At 51.9% G+C, this 18,086-nt stretch overlaps 1 protein-coding gene across 1 annotated transcript in view; it reads right to left on the reverse strand.

The window, feature by feature from the left end:
* col11a1a (collagen, type XI, alpha 1a) overlaps window positions 1-18,086 on the reverse strand; it is a 1,142,395-nt gene that overhangs the window by 383,716 nt on the left and 740,593 nt on the right. Inside the window, 2 exon segments of the mRNA XM_072510277.1 lie at window positions 572-625; window positions 13,710-13,763. Coding sequence (XP_072366378.1) covers window positions 572-625; window positions 13,710-13,763 — 108 coding nt within the window.

Genomic DNA, 18,086 nt, shown 5'->3' on the forward strand with positions numbered 1-18,086 from the left:
AAAGCCCCCAGGGGGCGAGAGCTTTGGGAACCATCAGCCCAAAATCACCTGTTTCCCTCAAACCCGCTCCCCACGTCCTGTCTCCAATTACTCAGATACTGGAGCCCAAAATGTGAATTTCCAGGAGAAATCTCTCCAAATTTGATTTGAAGGAATCGATAGTAACAGCTTCCACCATCCGCTGCGAGATCACATCACCTTTCAATCTTCATTGTTGCAGAATAACCCGTCAGAAATTCAGCCAGTTCCTTCTGAAGCCCCAGCTGGTTAAGCTGCTGGAATGACTGAGGGATCATTACCCACAGCAGATTCAGATCGGCACAAAAGAGCCTCAGCTCTTCCACAGAGAGATCAACAAAAACACTTTCCTAATCCATCAGTGAGATTTAACATGACAGTGAAAACCAGGGCCAGACAGACAGCCACGGCATCAGGTTACCGATGGGACTTTCTAATCTAACAGTCCTCCTCATTTCGATGGTTCCATTAATTGTCAACACAAGGCGTTCCTCTGGTCACAGTCCTCAACTAACACCCAGCTCTCACACTCAGTCTATGAATTAGAACATACCTGAGGTCCCACAACTCCTCCAGGACCTGGAGGGCCAGTCTTGCCTTGGAAACCCTGATGGAAAGAAATCAAACACAGTGTTAAATATTAGAGATTTTCACAGATCTGTCGCTGTATAACACTGGGTTACAGTACTGGTGGGGACGGGTCTGTCGCTGTATAACACTGGGATACAGTACTGGTGGGGACGGGTCTGTCGCTGTATAACACTGGGATACAGTATTGGTGGGGACGGGTCTGTCTCTGTATAACACTGGGGTACAGTACTGGTGGGGACGGGTCTGTCACTGTATAACACTGGGGTACAGTACTGTTGGGGACGGGTCTGTCTCTGTATAACACTGGGGTACAGTACTGGTGGGGACGGGTCTGTCACTGTATAACACTGGGTTACAGTACTGGTGGGGACGGGTCTGTCTCTGTATAACACTGGGATACAGTATTGGTGGGGACGGGTCTGTCACTGTATAACACTGGGGTACAGTACTGTTGGGGACGGGTCTGTCTCTGTATAACACTGGGGTACAGTACTGGTGGGGATGGGTCTGTCGCTGTATAACACTGGGGTACAGTATTGGTGGGGACGGGTCTGTCGCTGTATAACACTGGGGTACAGTACTGGTGGGGACGGGTCTGTCACTGTATAACACTGGGGTACAGTACTGGTGGGGACGGGTCTGTCACTGTATAACACTGGGGTTACAGTACTGGTGGGGACGGGTCTGTCACTGTATAACACTGGGATACAGTACTGGTGGGGACGGGTCTGTCACTGTATAACACTGGGGTACAGTACTGGTGGGGGTGGGTCTGTCACTGTAACACTGGGGTACAGTACTGGTGGGGATGGGTCTGTCACTGTATAACACTGGGGTACAGTACTGGTGGGGACGGGTCTGTCACTGTATAACACTGGGGTACAGTACTGGTGGGGACGGGTCTGTCACTGTATAACACTGGGATACAGTATTGGTGGGGACGGGTCTGTCACTGTATAACACTGGGGTACAGTACTGGTGGGGACATGTCTGTCACTGTATAACACTGGGGTACAGTACTGGTGGGGACGGGTCTGTCACTGTATAACACTGGGGTACAGTACTGGTGGGGACGGGTCTGTCACTGTATAACACGGGTACAGTGCTGGTGGGGACGGGTCTGTCACTGTATAACACTGGGGTACAGTGCTGGTGGGGACGGGTCTGTCGCTGTATAACACTGGGGTACAGTACTGGTGGGGACAGGTCTGTCACTGTATAACACTGGGGTACAGTACTGGTGGGGATGGGTCTGTCACTGTATAACACTGGGGTACAGTACTGGTGGGGACGGGTCTGTCACTGTATAACACTGGGGTACAGTACTGGTGGGGACGGGTCTGTCACTGTATAACACGGGTACAGTGCTGGTGGGGACGGGTCTGTCACTGTATAACACTGGGGTACAGTGCTGGTGGGGACGGGTCTGTCGCTGTATAACACTGGGGTACAGTACTGGTGGGGACGGGTCTGTCACTGTATAACACTGGGGTACAGTGCTGGTGGGGACAGGTCTGTCGCTGTATAACACTGGGGTACAGTACTGGTGGGGACGGGTCTGTCACTGTATAACACTGGGGTACAGTACTGGTGGGGACGTGTCTGTCACTGTATAACACTGGGGTACAGTACTGGTGGGGACAGGTCTGTCACTGTATAACACTGGGGTACAGTACTGGTGGGGACGGGTCTGTCACTGTATAACACTGGGGTACAGTGCTGGTGGGGACAGGTCTGTCGCTGTATAACACTGGGGTACAGTACTGGTGGGGACGGGTCTGTCACTGTATAACACTGGGGTACAGTACTGGTGGGGACGTGTCTGTCACTGTATAACACTGGGGTACAGTACTGGTGGGGACAGGTCTGTCACTGTATAACACTGGGGTACAGTACTGGTGGGGACGGGTCTGTCACTGTATAACACTGGGGTACAGTACTGGTGGGGACGGGTCTGTCACTGTATAACACTGGGGTACAGTACTGGTGGGGATGGGTCTGTCACTGTATAACGCTGGGGTACAGTACTGGTGGGGACGGGTCTGTCACTGTATAACGCTGGGGTACAGTACTGGTGGGGAAGGGTCTGTCGCTGTATAACACTGGGGTACAGTACTGGTGGGGACGGGTCTGTCGCTGTATAACACTGGGGTACAGTACTGGTGGGGACGGGTCTGTCACTGTATAACACTGGGGTACAGTACTGGTGGGGAAGGGTCTGTCGCTGTATAACACTGGGGTACAGTACTGGTGGGGACGGGTCTGTCACTGTATAACACTGGGGTACAGTACTGGTGGGGACGGGTCTGTCACTGTATAACGCTGGGGGACAGTACTGGTGGGGAAGGGTCTGTCGCTGTATAACACTGGGGTACAGTACTGGTGGGGACGGGTCTGTCACTGTATAACACTGGGGGACAGTACTGGTGGGGACGGGTCTGTCACTGTATAACACGGGTACAGTACTGGTGGGGACGGGTCTGTCACTGTATAACACTGGGGTACAGTACTGGTGGGGACGGGTCTGTCACTGTATAACACTGGGATACAGTATTGGTGGGGACGGGTCTGTCACTGTATAACACTGGGGGACAGTACTGGTGGGGACGGGTCTGTCACTGTATAACACTGGGGTACAGTACTGGTGGGGACGGGTCTGTCACTGTATAACACTGGGGGACAGTACTGGTGGGGACGGGTCTGTCGCTGTATAACACTGGGGTACAGTACTGGTGGGGTCGGGTCTGTCGCTGTATAACACTGGGGTACAGTACTGGTGGGGACGGGTCTGTCACTGTATAACACTGGGGTACAGTACTGGTGGGGACGGGTCTGTCGCTGTATAACACGGGTACAGTACTGGTGGGGACGGGTCTGTCACTGTATAACACTGGGGTACAGTACTGGTGGGGACGGGTCTGTCACTGTGTAACACTGGGGTACAGTACTGATGGGGACGGGTCTGTCACTGTATAACACTGGGGTACAGTACTGGTGGGGAAGGGTCTGTCGCTGTATAACACTGGGGTACAGTACTGGTGGGGACGGGTCTGTCACTGTATAACACTAGGGTACAGTACTGGTGGGGACGGGTCTGTCGGTTGCGAGTAAAGGTGTTAAGTGCGATTTTGAACAATTTCACAGCTGATTGGTGGGCTACTGTTTAATTGAACGTTGGAATTCAGATCACATCCTGTTTACATCGATCTGTCACCTGCCCATTTCTCGCATCTCTCTGCGTTCCAGAATCCTGCTACATACTGAACAGCTGAGGACAATACTGACCAACCCTCCCACAAACCAGCTGTAATGCACATTTCAAATCTCGTTGTCGCAAATTAGAACTAGTGTCAATTTTCTGCTCTATTCCTGACTCTCTGAATCCAGAAAGGTTTGTTGTCATTGATTCCCAGAACAAACTGTTTTGAATCACACAGAGAGAGAAGTTGTCTGTTTGGGATATTAAAGGATAATTTTCCTGATGACAATGAACAGGATGAGAATTGCTCAGGCAGCTTCCACACGCCCTGCAGGGGTTAGATACTCCAGCGAGGTGAGAAACTGCAGTTAATGAAACTGCGGGTATTTAAATGTCAACTTTCACAAGAAGAAGGTTAGTTTTCATACCAGTGACACAGAACAAATTAGTTTCTCCTCTCGCTGACTCAAACCATCAAACCTCTCCCTGACTCAAACCATCGATGCTGAAACACTTCTCCACACATTTGACAATCCAGGCTCACAGTTTGAACGCTCCCCTGGCCGACCTCATGTCCTGCATCATACCATAAAAAACATCCAAAATTCACTGTCCCATATCAAAACTCACTCCAGATCCCATTCACGTCTCACTCCCCGTATCCACGGGCTCCCAATCTGGCAAAACATCGATTTTATAACTCCCATCCTTCAACAAAAGAACATAAGAACTAGGAGCAGGAGTAGGCCACCTGGCCCCTCGAGCCTGCTCCACCATTCAATGAGATCATGGCTGATCTTTTGTGGACTCAGCTCCACTTTCCGGCCCGAACACCAGAACCCTTAATTCCTTTATTCTTCAAAAAACTATCTATCTTTATCTGAAAAACATTTAATGAAGGAGTCTCTACTGCTTCACTGGGGAAGGAATTCCATAGATTCACAACCTTTTGGGTGAAGAAGTTCCTCCTAAACTCAGTCCTAAATCTACTTCCCCTTATTTTGAGGCTATGCCCCCTAGTTCTGCTTTCACCCGCCAGTGGAAACAACCTGCCCGCATCTATCCTATCTATTCCCTTCATAATCTTATATGTTTCTATCAGACCCCCCCCCATCCTTCTAAATTCCAACGAGTACAGTCGCAGTCTACTCAACCTCTCCTCGTAATCCAACCCCTTCAGCTCTGGGATTAACCTAGTGAATCTCCTCTGTACACCCTCCAGTGCCAGTACGTCCTTTCTCAAGTAAGGAGACCAAAACTGAACACAATACTCCAGGTGTGGCCTCACTAACACCTTATACAATTGCAGCATAACCTCCCTAGTCTTAAACTCCATCCCTCTAGCAATGAAGGACAAAATTCCATTCGCCTTCTTAATCACCTGTTGCACCTGTAAACCAACTTTTTGTGAAAGTGGATTCTCCGCCCCCTTGCAGACCGTGATTGCGGCGTTCGGAGAATGCAGCCCCCTCTCTGTAACCTCCCCATCCCCTACACCCCTCCCCATCTCTGTAACCTCCCCATCCCCTACACCCCTCCCCCTCTCTGTAACCTCCCCATCCCCTACACCCCTCCCCATCTCTGTAACCTCCCCATCCCCTACACCCCTCCCCATCCCTGTAACCTCCCCATCCCCTACACCCCTCCCTAACTCTGTAACCTCCCAATCCCCTACACCCCTCCCCATCTCTGTAACCTCCCCATCCCCTACACCCCTCCCCATCTCTGTAACCTCCCCATCCCCTATACCCCTCCCCCTCTCTGTAACCTCCCCATCCCCTGCACCCCTCCCTATCTCTGTAACCTCCCAATCCCCTACACCACTCCCCATCTCTGTAACCTCCCCATCCCCTACACCCCTCCCCATCTCTGTAACCTCCCCATCCCCTACACCCCTCCCCCTTTCTGTAACCTCCCCATCCCCTACACCCCTCCCTATCTCTGTAACCTCCCAATCCCCTACACCCCTCCCCATCTCTGTAACCTCCCCATCCCCTACACCCCTCCCCATCTCTGTAACCTCTTCATCCCCTACACCCCTCCCTATCTCTGTAACCTCCTCATCCCCTACAACCCTCCCCCTCTCTGTAACCTCCTCCAGCCCCTACACCCCTCCCTATCTCTGTAACCTCCTCCATCCCCTACACCCCTCCCTATCTCTGTAACCTCCTCCATCCTCTACACCCCTCCCTATCACTGTAACCTCCTCCATCCCCTACACCCCTCCCTATCTCTGTAACCTCCTCCATCCTCTACACCCCTCCCTATCACTGTAACCTCCTCCATCGCCTCCATCCCTCCCTATCTCTGTAAGCTCCCCATCCCCTCCATATCTCTGTATCCTCCTCCATCCCCTATATCCCTCCCCATCTCTGTAACCTCCTCCATCCCCCACATCCCTCCCTATCTCGGTAACCTCCTCCATCCCCTCCATCCCTCCCTATCTCTGTAACCTCCTCCATCCCTACACCCCTCCATATCTCTGTAACCTCCTCCATCCCCTACACCCCTCCCTATCACTGTAACCTCCTCCATCCCCTACACCCCTCCCTATCTCTGTAACCTCCTCCATCCTCTACACCCCTCCCTATCACTGTAACCTCCTCCATCCCCTACACCCCTCCCTATCACTGTAACCTCCTCCATCCCCTACATCCCTCCCTATCTCTGTAACCTCCTCCATCCCCTACATCCCTCCCCATCTCTGTAACCTCCTCCATCCCCTCTATCCCTCCCTATCTCTGTAACCTCCCCATCCCCTCCCTATCTCTGTAACCTCCTCCATCCCCTCTATCCCTCCATATCTCTGTATCCTCCTCCATCCCCTATATCCCTCCCCATCTCTGTAACCTCCTCCATCCCCTACATCCCTCCCTATCTCTGTAACCTCCTCCATCCCCTCCATCCCTCCCTATTTCTGTAACCTCCTCCATCCCCTACATCCCTCCCTATCTATGTAACCTCCTCCATCCCCTACATCCCTCCCTATCTCTGTAACCTCCTCCATCCCCTACATCCCTCCCTATCTCTGTAACCTCCTCCATCCCCTACACCCCTCCCTCTCTGTAACCTCCTCCATCCCCTACATCCCTCCCTATCTCTGTAACCTCCTCCATCCCCTCCATCCCTCCCTATCTCTGTAACCTCCTCCATCCCCTACACCCCTCCATATCTCTGTAACCTCCTCCATCCTCTACACCCCTCCCTATCACTGTAACCTCCTCCATCCCCTACATCCCTCCCCATTTCTGTAACCTCCTCCATCCCCTCCATCCCTCCCTATCTCTGTAACCTCCCCATCCCCTCCATATCTCTGTAACCTCCTCCATCCCCTACATCCCTCCCCATCTCTGTAACCGCCTCCATCCCCTCCATCCCTCCCTATCTCTGTAACCTCCCCATCCCTTCCATATCTCTATAACCTCCTCCATCCCCTACACACCTCCCCATATCTGTAACCTCCTCCTTTCCCTACATCCCTCCCCATCTCTGTAACCTCCTCCATCCCCTACATCCCTCCCTAACTCTGTAACCTCCTCCATCCCCTCCATCCCTCCCTATCTATGTAACCTCCTCCATCCCCTACATCCCTCCCTATTTCTGTAACCTCCTCCATCCCCTACATCCCTCCCTATCTCTGTAACCTCCTCCATCCCCTACACCCCTCCCTCTCTGTAACCTCCTCCATCCCTCCCTATCTCTGTAACCTCCTCCATCCTTTCACCCCTCCCTCTCTCTGTAACCTCTTCCATCCGCCACATCCCTCCCTCCCTCTGTAACCTCCTTCATCCCCTACATCCCTCCCTATCTCTGTAACCTCCTCCATCCCCTCCATCCCTCCGTAACCTCCTCAAACCTCTCCATATCTCTGTAACCTCCTCCATCCCTCCCTATCGCTGTAACCTCCTCCATCCCCTACATCCCTCCCGATCTCTGTAACCTCCTCCATCCCCTACATCCCTCCCTATCTCTGTAACCTCCTCCATCCCTCCCTATCTCTGGAACCTCCTCCAACCCCCACATCCGTCCCTACCTCTGTAACTCCTCCATCCCCTACATCCCTCCCTATCTCTGTAACCTCCTCCATCCCTTACATCCCTCCCTATCTCTGTAACCTCCTCCATCCCCGACATCCCTCCCTATCTCTGTAACCTCCTCCATCCCTACACCCCCTCCCTATCTTTGTAACCGCCTCCATCCCTTACATCCCTCCCTATCTCTGTAAACTCCTCCATCCCCACATTCCTCTCTATCTCTGTAACCTCCTCCATCCCCTACATCCCTCCCTATCTCTGTAACCTCCTCCATTCCCTACACCTCCTCCCTATCTCTGTAACCTCCTCCATCACCTACATCCCTCCCTATCTCTGTAACCTCCTCCATCCCCTACACCCCCTCCCTATCTCTGTAACCTCCTCCATCCCCTCCATCCCTTCCTTTCTCTGTAAACTCCTCCACCCCCTACACCCCTCCCCATCTCTGTAACCTTCTCCATCCCCTACATCCCTCCCTCTTTGTAACCTCCTCCACCCCTACACCCCTCCCTATCTCTAACCTGCTCCACTCCCTACAACCCCTCACTATCTCTGTAACCTCCTTCACCCCCTACATCCCTCCCTATCGCTGTAACCTACTCCACCCCCTACATTTCTCCCAATCTCTGTAACCTCCTCCAACCCTAACATCCCTCCCTATCTCTGTAGCCTCCTCCATCCCCTACATCCCTCCCTATCTCTGTAACCTGCTCCATCCCCTACACCCCTCCCTATCTCTGTAACCTGCTCCATCCCCTACACCCCTCCCTATCTCTGTAACCTCCTCCAGCCCCTACATCCCTCCCTATCTCTGTAACCTCCTCCAGCCCCTACACCCTCCCTATCTCTGTAACCTCCTCCAGCCCCTACACCCCTCCCTATCTCTGTAACCTCCTCCAGCCCCTACACCCTCCCTATCTCTGTAACCTCCTCCAGCCCCTACACCCCTCCCTATCTCTGTAACCTCCTCCTGTCCCCCTACACCCTCCCTATCTCTGTAACCTCCTCCAGCCCCTACACCCCTCCCTATCTCTGCAACCTCCTCCAGCCCATAAACCCCTCCCTAACTCAGCAATAACCTGCTCACGGACGCTCAGTTTGGGTTCCGCTGGGGTCACTCAGCTCCTGACCTCATTATTGCCTTGGATCACACATGGACAAAGAGCTGAACTCCAGAGAGGTGGTGAGAGTGACTGCCCTTTGACATCAAGGCAACATTTGACTGAGTAAAGCACCAAGGAGCCCTAGCTAAACTGGAGACATCAGGAATCAGGGAGAAAGCTCTGCACTGCTTGGAGTCATACCCGGCACAAAGGAAGATAGTTGTCTTTGTCTGCAATTGTATAGGATGTTGGTGAGGCCGCATCTGGAGTATTGTGTTCAGTCTTGGTCTCCTTACCTGAGAAAGGACATATTGGCACTGGAGGGAGTGCAGAGGAGATTCACTAGGTTGATCCCAGAGTTGAGGTGATTAGATTATGACGAGAGGTTGAGTAGACTGGAACTGTACTCATTGGAGTTGAGAAGGATGCGGGGGGATCTTATTGAGACATATAAAATTATGAAGGGAATAGATAGGATAGATGCGGGCAGGTTGTTTCCACTGGTCGGGGAAAGCAGAACTACGGGGCATAGCCTCAAAATAAGGGGAAGTAGATTTAGGACCGAGTTTAGGAGGAACTTCTTCACCCAAAGGGTTGTGAATCTCTGGAATTCCTTGCCCAGTGAAGCAGTTGAGGCTCCTTCATTAAACGTTTTTAAGAAAAAGATAGATGCCTTTCTAAAGAAGAAAGGGATTCGGGGATATGGTGTACGGGCCGGAAAGTGGAGCTGAGTCCACAAAGATCAGCCATGATCTCATTAAATGGCGGAGCAGGCTCGAGGGGCCAGATGGCCGACTCCTGTTCCTAGTTCTTATGTTCTTATGTTGGAGGTCAATCATCTGACAGTGCAGCACTCCCTCAGTACTGACTCTCTGACAGTGCAGCACTCCCTCAGTACTGACCCTCTGACAGTGCAGCACTCCCTCAGTACTGACCCTCTGACAGTGCGGCACTCCCTCAGTACTGACCCTCTGACAGTGCAGCACTCCCTCAGTACTGACTCTCTGACAGTGCGGCACTCCCTCAGTACTGACTCTCTGACAGTGCAGCACTCCCTCAGTACTGACCCTCTGACAGTGCAGCACTCCCTCAGTACTGACCCTCTGACAGTGCGGCACTCCCTCAGTACTGACCCTCTGACAGTGCAGCACTCCCTCAGTACTGACCCTCTGACAGTGCAGCACTCCCTCAGTACTGACCCTCTGACAGTGCAGCACTCCCTCAGTACTGACCCTCTGACAGTGCAGCACTCCCTCAGTACTGACCCTCTGTCAGTGCGGCACTCCCTCAGTACTGACCCTCTGACAGTGCAGCACTCCCTCAGTACTGACTCTCTGACAGTGCAGCACTCTCTCAGTACTGACCCTCTGTCAGTGCGGCACTCCCTCAGTACTGACCCTCTGACAGTGCAGCACTCCCTCAGTACTGACCCTCTGACAGTGCAGCACTCCCTCAGTACTGACTCTCTGACAGTGCGGCTCTTCCTCAGTACTGACCCTCTGACAGTGCGGCACTCCCTCAGTACTGACCCTCTGACAGTGCAGCACTCCCTCAGTACTGACTCTCTGACAGTGCAGCACTCTCTCAGTACTGACTCTCTGACAGTGCGGCACTCCCTCAGTCCTGACCCTCTGACAGTGCCGCACTCCCTCAGTACTGACCCTCTGACGGTGCAGCACTTCCTCAGTACTGACCCTCTGACAGTGCAGCAATCCCTCAGTACTGACCCTCTGACAGTGCGGCGCTCCCTCAGTACTGACCCTCTGACAGTGCGGCACTCCCTCAGTACTGACCCTCTGACAGTGCGGCACTCCCTCAGTACTGACCCTCTGACAGTGCGGCACTCCCTCAGTACTGACCCTCTGACAGTGCGGCACTCCCTCAGTACTGACCCTCTGACAGTGCAGCACTCCCTCAGTACTGACCCTCTGACAGTGCAGCACTCCCTCAGTACTGACCCTCTGACAGTGCAGCACTCCCTCAGTACTGACCCTCTGACAGTGCAGCACTCCCTCAGTACTGACCCTCTGACAGTGCGGCACTCCCTCAGTACTGACCCTCTGACAGTGCGGCACTCCCTCAGTACTGACCCTCTGACAGTGCAGCACTCCCTCAGTACTGACCCTCTGACAGTGCGGCACTCCCTCAGTACTGACCCTCTGACAGTGCGGCACTCCCTCAGTACTGACCCTCTGACAGTGCAGCACTCCCTCAGTACTGACCCTCTGACAGTGCGGCAGTCCCTCAGTACTGACCCTCTGACAGTGCAGCACTCCCTCAGTACTGACCCTCTGACAGTGCAGCACTCCCTCAGTACTGACCCTCTGACAGTGCAGCACTCCCTCAGTACTGACCCACTGACAGTGCGGCACTCCCTCAGTACTGACCCTCTGACAGTGCAGCACTCCCTCAGTACTGACCCTCTGACAGTGCAGCACTCCCTCAGTACTGACCCTCTGACAGTGCAGCACTCCCTCAGTACTGACCCTCTGACAGTGTAGCACTCCCTCAGTACTGAGCCTCTGACAGTGCGGCACTCCCTCAGTACTGACCCTCTGATAGTGCAGCACTCCCTCAGTACTGACCCTCTGACAGTGTGGCACTCCCTCAGTACTGACCCTCTGACAGTGCAGCACTCCCTCAGTACTGACCCTCTGACAGTGCAGCACTCCCTCAGTACTGACCCTCTGACAGTGCAGCACTCCCTCAGTACTGACCCACTGACAGTGCGGCACTCCCTCAGTACTGACCCTCTGACAGTGCGGTACTCCCTCAGTACTGACCCTCTGACAGTGCGGCACTCCCTCAGTACTGACCCTCTGACAGTGCAGCACTCCCTCAGTACTGACCCTCTGACAGTGCGGCACTCCCTCAGTACTGACCCTCTGACAGTGCAGCACTCCCTCAGTACTGACCCACTGACAGTGCGGCACTCCCTCAGTACTGACCCTCTGACAGTGCAGCACTCCCTCAGTACTGACCCTCTGACAGTGCAGCACTCCCTCAGTACTGACCCTCTGACAGTGCAGCACTCCCTCAGTACTGACCCTCTGACAGTGTAGCACTCCCTCAGTACTGAGCCTCTGACAGTGCGGCACTCCCTCAGTACTGACCCTCTGATAGTGCAGCACTCCCTCAGTACTGACCCTCTGACAGTGCGGCACTCCCTCAGTACTGACCCTCTGACAGTGCAGCACTCCCTCAGTACTGACCCTCTGACAGTGCAGCACTCCCTCAGTACTGACCCTCTGACAGTGCAGCACTCCCTCAGTACTGACCCACTGACAGTGCGGCACTCCCTCAGTACTGACCCTCTGACAGTGCGGCACTCCCTCAGTACTGACCCTCTGACAGTGCGGCACTCCCTCAGTACTGACCCTCTGACAGTGCAGCACTCCCTCAGTACTGATCCTCTGACAGTGCAGCACTCCCTCAGTACTGACCCTCTGACAGTGCGGCACTCCCTCAGTACTGACCCTCTGACAGTGCGGCACTCCCTCAGTACTGACCCTCTGACAGTGCAGCACTCCCTCAGTACTGATCCTCTGACAGTGCAGCACTCCCTCAATACTGACCCTCTGACAGTGCAGCACTCCCTCAATACTGACCCTCTGACAGTGCAGCACTCCCTCAGTACTGACCCTCTGACAGTGCAGCACTCCCTCAGTACTGACCCTCTGACAGTCCGGCGCTCCCTCAGTACTGACCCTCTGACAGTGCAGCACTCCCTCAGTACTGACCCTCTGACAGTGCGGCACTCCCTCAGTACGGACCCTCTGACAGTGCAGCACTCCCTCAGTACGGACCCTCTGACAGTGCAGCACTCCCTCAGTACTGACCCTCTGACAGTGCAGCACTCCCTCAGTACTGACTCTCTGACAGTGCAGCACTCCCTCAGTACTGACCCTCTGACAGTGCAGCACTCCCTCAGTACTGACTCTCTGACAGTGCAGCACTCCCTCAGTACTGACTCTCTGACAGTGCAGCACTCCCTCAGTACTGACCCTCTGACAGTGCAGCACTCCCTCAGTACTGACTCTCTGACAGTGCAGCACTCCCTCAGTACTGACTCTCTGACAGTGCAGCACTCCCTCAGTACTGACCCTCTGACAGTGCAGCACTCCCTCAGTACTGACCTTCTGACAGTGCAGCACTCCCTCAATACTAACCCTCTGACAGTGCGGCACTCCCTCAGTACTGACCCTCTGACAGTGCAGTGCTCTCTCAGTACTGACCCTCTGACAGTGCAGCACTCCCTCAGTACTGACTCTCTGACAGTGCGGCACTCCCTCAGTCTCCCTTCCTTCTTCTATTCTTGTTTTTTTTACGTAATCTTCATGATTGTGCTCACAGCTCACAGCCTGAATCCACCTGTCCTTGTGTAAGATCCTAAACCAACCAGAGATTTCACACTGACATCTCACAGCATTGACCCCTTGACCAGACACAGCTCTTTCTGCAGCACCTGTTATCCCAGCTGAACAAGGCCAGGGCACCTCATAATCTTTCATCCTCAAGGGAATACATGTCTAGTCTAGTCTATCCTCCTAATTTAACCCTTTTCTCCCCAGTCTAACTCCGCAGAAACCGCTCTGTCTCCAAGGCCACTATCTCCTTCCTGAGGTGCGGGGCCCAGCATTGAACCCACTTACTCCACACTGGGTCTCACCAAGTTTCTAGAATCTTCCATTCCGCCATTTCTATTCCAGACTCCGAGATAAACATTTCTTCAGCTTTCTTGTGTCTGACAGGAAGAATACTCACCGTCTCACCTCTCTGTCCGGGATGTCCTGGCAATCCATCTTTTCCAGCTGGGCCCTGGAAAACAAAATGCTCCCTTCATTATCCCCCAGATCACAGAGTGAGAACAGCTAGATTGGGGGTGTTTCAATGGTCCAATCCCTTTCACAGAATCAGAGGCTGGAGTCTAAAGCAGGCAATGGGATCTTCACCAAAGACAGGGTAGCCAGCTGGAGACCAACCTTACCGCTTTTCAGGGAGACTTGTTGAACTAACTCCCAATTAAACTTAGCTGGGCGATGGGAGCCTACCCAGGGTGAAGAACAGGAGAGGCAGAAATACTGCCCAACAACAGGTGCTGACAGAACCTCATCACTCGGCATCTCCTGAGAATATCAATATATCAAAGGAGGAAGTGTTGAGTATCCCAAGTTGCATTAATGTAGACAAGTCACCGGGGCCGGATGGAATCTATCCCAGGTTACTGCGGGAGGCAAGGGGAGAAATAGCTGGGGCCTTAACAGATATCTTCACATCCTCTATGACCACAGGCGAGGTTCCAGAGGACTGGAGAATAGCCAACGTTGTTCCTTTGTTCAAGAAAGGAATCAGGTATAATCCAGCAAATTATAGGCCGGTGAGCCTGACATCAGTGGTGGGGAAGCTTTTGGAAAAGATACTCAGGGACAGGATATATGCACATTTGGAGAGAAATGGACTAGTTAGTGATGGGCAGCATGGTTTTGTACGGGGAAGGTCATGTCTCATCAACTTGATTGAGTTTTTTTGAAGAGGTGACAAAGAAAATTGGTGGGATGAGGGCTGTGGATGTAGTTTGTATGGATTTTAGTTAGGCTTTGACAAAGGGTCATCTGGACTCGAAACGTTAGCTCTTTTCTCTCCCTACAGATGCTGCCAGACCTGCTGAGATTTTCCAGTATTTCTCTTTCTATTTTGGTTAGGCGTTTGACAAGGTCCACATGGAACCCTGGTACAAAAACTAAATCACATGGGATTCGGGGTGGGCTGGGAGATGGATACAGAACTGGCTTGGTTATAGAAGACAGGAGCTGACGGTGGAAGTATGTTTTTCTGAATGGAGATCTGTAGCTAGTGATGTTCCGCAGGGATCAGTGCTGGGACCTCTGTTGTTTGTGGTAAATATAAATGATCTGGGAACGAGTGAGACTCGCGGTTGGTGTGTTGCCTCCCAGGTGCCAGGGTGCGTGATGTCTCGGATCGTGTTTTCGGGATCCTTAAGGGGGAGGGGGAGCAGCCCCAAGCCGTGATCCATATAGGTACCAACGACATAGGTAGGAAAAGGGATAGGGATGTAAGGCAGGAATTCAGGGAGCTAGGGTGGAAACTTAGATCTAGGACAAACAGAGTTATTATCTCTGGGTTGTTACCCGTGCCACGTGCTAGCGAGACAAGGAATAGGAAGAGAGAGGAGTTGAACACATGGCTACAGGGATGGGGCAGGAGGGAGGGTTTCAGATTTCTGGATAATTGGGGCTCATTCTGGGGTCGGTGGGACCTCTACAAACGGGATGGTCTACACCTGGACCAGAGGGGTAACAATATCCTGGGGGGGAAAAGTGCTAATGCTCTTCGGGAGGGTTTAAACTAGTTCAGCAGTGGCTTGGGAACCTGAATTGTAGTTCCAGTATACACGAGGTTGAGAGTAGTGAGGTCATGAGTAATGTTTCAAAGTTGCAGGAGTGTACCGGCAGGCAGGAAGGTGGTTTAAAGTGTGTCTTCTTCAATGCCAGGAGCATTCGGAATAAGGTGGGTGAACTTGCGGCATGGGTTGGTACCTGGGACTTCGATGTTGTGGCCATTTCGGAGACATGGATAGAGCAGGGACAGGAATGGTTGTTGCAGGTGGCGAGGTTTAGATATTTCAGTAAGCTCAGGGAAGGTGGTAAAAGAGGGGGAGGGGTGGCATTGTTAGTCAAGGACAGTATTACGGTGGCAGAAAGGACGTTTGATGAGGACTGATCTACTGAGGTAGTATGGGCTGAGGTTAGAAACAGGAAAGGAGAGGTCACCCTGTTAGGGGTTTTCTATAGGCCTCCGAAAAGTTCCAGAGATGTAGAGGAAAGGATTGCAAAGATGATTCTGGATAGGAGCAAAAGCAACAGGTTAGTTGTTATGGAGGACTTTAATTTTCCAAATATTGACTGTAAACGCTATAGTTTGTGTACTTTAGATGGGTCAGTTTTTGTCCAATGTGTGCAGGAGGGTTTCCTGACACAGTATGTAGATAGGCCAACGAGAGGCGAGGCCATATTGGATTTGGTACTGGGTAATGAACCAGGACAGGTGTTAGATTTGGAGGTAGGTGAGCACTTTGGTGATAGTGACCACAATTCAATTAAGTTCACTTTAGTGATGGAAAGGGATAGGTGTATACCGCAGGGCAAGAGTTATATCTGGGGGAAAGGCAATTATGATGCGATGAGGCAAGACTTAGGGTGCATCGGTTGGAGAGGAAAACTGCAGGGGATGGGCACAATGGAAATGTGGAGCTTGTTCAGGGAACAGCTACTGCATGTCCTTGATAAGTATGTACCTGTCAGGCAGGGAGGAAGTGGTCGAGCAAGAGAACCATGGTTTACTAAAACAGTTGAAACACTTGCCAAGAGGAAGAAGGAGGCTTATGTAAAGTTGTGATGTGGAGATGCCGGCGTTGGACTGGGGTGAGCACAGTATGAAGTCTTACAACACCAGGTGTTGTAAGACTTCGTACTATGTAAAGTTGAGACATGAAGGTTCAGTTAGGGTGTTCGAGAGTTACAAGTTAGCTAGGAAGGACCTAAAGAGAGAGCTAAGAAGAGCCAGGAGGGGACATGAGAAATCTTTGGCAGGTAGGATCTAGGCTAACCCTAAAGCTTTCTATAGATATGTCAGGAATAAACAAATGACTAGGGTAAGAGTAGGGCCAGTCAAGGACAGTAGTGGGAAGTTGTGCTTGGAGTCCAAGGAGATAGGAGAGGCGCTAAATGAATATCTTTCGTCAGTATTCACACAGGAAAAAGACAATGTTGTCGAGAAGAATTCTGAGATTCAGGCTACTAGACTAGAAGGGCTTGAAGTTCATAAGGAGGAGGTGTTAACAATTCTGGAAAGTGTGAAAATAGATAAGTCCCCTGATGGGATTTATCCTAGGATTCTCTAGGAAGGTAGGGAGGAGATTGCTGAGCTTTGATCTTTAAGTCATCTTTGTCTACAGGAATAGTGCCAGAAGACTGGAGGATAGCAAATGTTGTCCCCTTGTTCAAGAAGGGGAGTAGAGACAACCCCGGTAACTATAGACCAGTGAGCCTTACTTCTGTTGTGGGCAAAATCTTGGAAAGGCTTATAAGTGATAGGGTGTAAAATCATCTGGAAAGGAATAATTTGATTAGAGATAGTCAACACGGTTTTGTGAAGGGTAGGTCGTGCCTCACAAACCTTATTGAGTTCTTTGAGAAGGTGACCAAACAGGTGGACGAGGGTAAAGCAGTTGATGTGGTGTATATGGATTTCAGTAAAGCGTTTGATAAGGTTCCCCACGGTAGGCTACTGCAGAAAATACGGAGGCTAGGGATTCAGGGTGATTTAGCAGTTTGGATCAGAAATTGGCTAGCTGGAAGAAGACAAAGGGTGGTGGTTGATGGGAAATGTTCAGACTGGAGTCCAGTTACTAGTGGTGTACCACAAGGATCTGTTTTGGGGCCACTGCTGTTTGTCATTTTTATAAATGACCTGGAGGAGGGTGTAGAAGGATGGGTGAGTAAATTTGCAGACAACACTAAAGTCGGTGGAGTTGTGGACAGTGCGGAAGGATGTTACAAGTTACAGAGGGACATAGATAAGCTGCAGAGCTGGGCTGAGAAGTGGCAAATGGAGTTTAATGCAGAAAAGTGTGAGGTGATTCATTTTGGAAGGAATAACAGGAAGACAGAGTACTGGGCTAATGGTAAGATTCTTGGCAGGGTGGATGAGCAGAGAGATCTCGCTGTCCATGTACATAGATCCCTGAAAGTTGCCACCCAGGTTGAGAGGGTTGTTAAGAAGGTGTACGGTGTGTTAGCTTTTATTGGTAGAGGGATTGAGTTTCGGAGCCATGAGGTCATGTTGCAGCTGTACAAAACTCTGGTGCGGCCACATTTGGAGTATTGCGTACAGTTCTGGTCGCCGCATTATAGGAAGGATGTGGAAGATTTGGGGAGTGTGCAAAGAAGGTTCACCAGGATGTTGCCTGGTCTCGAGGGTGTTGGCTATGAGGAGAGGTTGAATAAACAAGGATTGTTTTCACTGGAAAGACAGAGGCTGAGGGGAGGCCTGATAGAGGTGGATAATCAGAGGCTTTTTCCAAGGGTGGAAGTGTCAATTACAAGGGGGCACAGGTTCAAG

Source organism: Scyliorhinus torazame, chromosome 7 (genome assembly GCF_047496885.1).
Source record: "Scyliorhinus torazame isolate Kashiwa2021f chromosome 7, sScyTor2.1, whole genome shotgun sequence".
In the NCBI taxonomy this organism is placed as follows: Eukaryota; Metazoa; Chordata; class Chondrichthyes; order Carcharhiniformes; family Scyliorhinidae; genus Scyliorhinus; species Scyliorhinus torazame.